The following is a 2,235-nucleotide window of genomic DNA, read 5'->3' on the forward strand; positions in this document are numbered from 1 at the left end:
TAACAGCGTGTTAGAATCCAAAGTCAGACTCCTGGATCACGTGTTGTATATGAAGAAACATGGTGTGTGAATTCCTTTTTTCAACCAACCTGTGAAAATGAATCCTTGCTGTAATAATAGTTAAAAATTGTGCAATTTAATGTTAGTCACCAGCTTCACTACAAAAGAGTTTGTCATAAATATTATGTTATATGCATTTTTTTGTATGTTTCATGTATAAATCTTATATTTACAGTCCACGTGATTACTTTCTTTCTTATACATTTTAAATAGCCACCACTTTGGTTTGTAAGAGGTGGGGAGTCAATTTAAGTTTTGAGAATTATTACGCATGTGGAAAATGGAGTAAAAATAATTCCTATATCTTGATAAGTTGATTTAATCCTAAAGCACAATAGGCTACCATATCGTTTAGTTCCATATACCAGTGACTTAAAGTTTTGTGCCTTTGTACAGTCACTGTGATCAGTTGTAATGCTCACATGTAAATGATAAACTGAAGCAAATTGCACGTTTTTCTTGAGAAATCTGACGTTTTTCATAACATGTTTTGTAAAAGGATAGTTCATTAAATAAAAAAATATCCTAATGTGATTGTACTTCTTTCCACTAAAACAAAGAGGAAAACATGAATTTATTATTTATAGCTATGATGAGCTATGATGATGAGCTATGATGATGAGCTATGCTATGATTTTAATGGTCTGGCCCACTTGACATCACGTTAGGCTGTATGCGGCCCCTGAACTAAAACGCCCCTGAGCCATGCTACTTCACGGCTGAGTTTGTGTTGGAAAAGATTCTGAAAGGTTTTGGAAGTTCGCGGTTTTCTTACCGCACGTCCGTAACATGTATTCACGTTTAATTATGTTATGACTTGTGGAATTTGCTGTGTTCGTTTTTTGAGCCGCTAAATTAAACCAAGATATCATTCTTGCAATCGTTGTGGAAGTGGACTGTTATGTGGCTTGCTGAAGTGAATATGACGCTGGAAGAGGAAGAGACATGTGCACGGAGCGAGTAAGACACGTTTGCTATCTTCTTTAGAAAATTCAGCCTCCACACTTGCAGATGTTTTATTTATGTTTTCTTTATTGGTAGCCTGTACTTGGATATAGATAGATCAAACCTTGTTTTTCCCAGTTGTCTTGAACGCATCATGCGTTGTCACCTGACGCTGGGCCGGCTATCGAAGCCTTTTACTGGCGAACAGTTTGAGTCAGTAAGTGAGATTGTGGAACCGATTTTCAAACCTTTAGTCGGTCTGTTTATTGCTTTTCTTCACAGTATGTTAACCGCTCGGGCTAAAAGATCCGTTTTTGGCGGTTTCCCCACGCATGGTTGTCTTTTCCTGATTGTCACTCTGCTGTCAGGTATGTGAGACACCTGAACGCCGCGTGCTTTGCTTTATACAGGTGATTTAAAACGGAGATAAGTGTCTCCGTTATACTAGCGTAGTCGTCCGTAAAGTTACATTTAATTCTCTGGTTTAGTTTAGCCAAACTCTGTGGCGTTTCCCCCGTTTATTTCGGATTTGTTCGGCTGAAACAGAAACTGTCCGTCGGTCTTGTGGGTGTGAAAGTGATCTGTTTTATGGTACTAGCCTGTAGTATGAATTTAAAGTTTAGTGGGCTACTGTTAAAAACATCTGGAGTTTTACTGTTCTTGCTGTGATAGGGGGGGAGGGTTGCAGCCGTCCCAGCTGGCTCTTGTTACATGACATTTTCTGGCTTCCGGAAAGATTATCCTGTTGAAATGACTGTGTGATGGGAAGTTACTCCACTAATGTTAACCAATTATATGGACACTAAAGTAATGCTTCCTTACTGTGTTGTCCTTTTAAATGTTTCTACTCATCTGCATGGGCTTTCTGTACAGCCTATATAATTGTTATGACAGATGAAGTACTCCCCCGGTGCCTTGCCACCGAGAAGCTTCTTGACTACCTCAGTGACTTTAGCTTGGTCCACCTCTGAGCCCTCAGCCTCTGCTTCCTCATCGGAAAACATGGCGCCGGGATTGAGGAGATCCGCTTAGTCATATGGTATAGTATTTGTACTGTCCCCAGTTGAGGTCAACAGCTGCCCACCTCCACTGTAAACAGTTTTGGCAGGGCACTGCTTCCCCCTCCTGAGGCACCGGAAGGTTTGCCAGAATCTCTTCGAGGCCGACCGATAGTCCTTCTCCATGGCCTCACTGAACTCTCCCCAGACCCGAGTTTTTGCCTCCGCAACC

At 41.0% G+C, this 2,235-nt stretch overlaps 1 protein-coding gene across 1 annotated transcript in view; it reads left to right on the plus strand.

Moving 5' to 3' along the window:
• Window positions 1–1,228: 1,228 nt before the first annotated feature.
• Window positions 1,229–2,235, plus strand: part of LOC109974202 (butyrophilin subfamily 2 member A1-like) — a 7,582-nt gene continuing 6,575 nt past the window's right edge. The window contains exon 1 of the mRNA XM_020624292.1: window positions 1,229–1,373. Within this exon, the coding sequence (XP_020479948.1) occupies window positions 1,289–1,373 (85 nt within the window). The 5' untranslated portion in view covers window positions 1,229–1,288. The remainder of the gene's footprint in view (window positions 1,374–2,235) is intronic.

The sequence above is a fragment of the Monopterus albus genome, unplaced genomic scaffold (genome assembly GCF_001952655.1).
Source record: "Monopterus albus unplaced genomic scaffold, M_albus_1.0 scaffold324.1, whole genome shotgun sequence".
Lineage (NCBI taxonomy): Eukaryota > Metazoa > Chordata > Actinopteri > Synbranchiformes > Synbranchidae > Monopterus > Monopterus albus.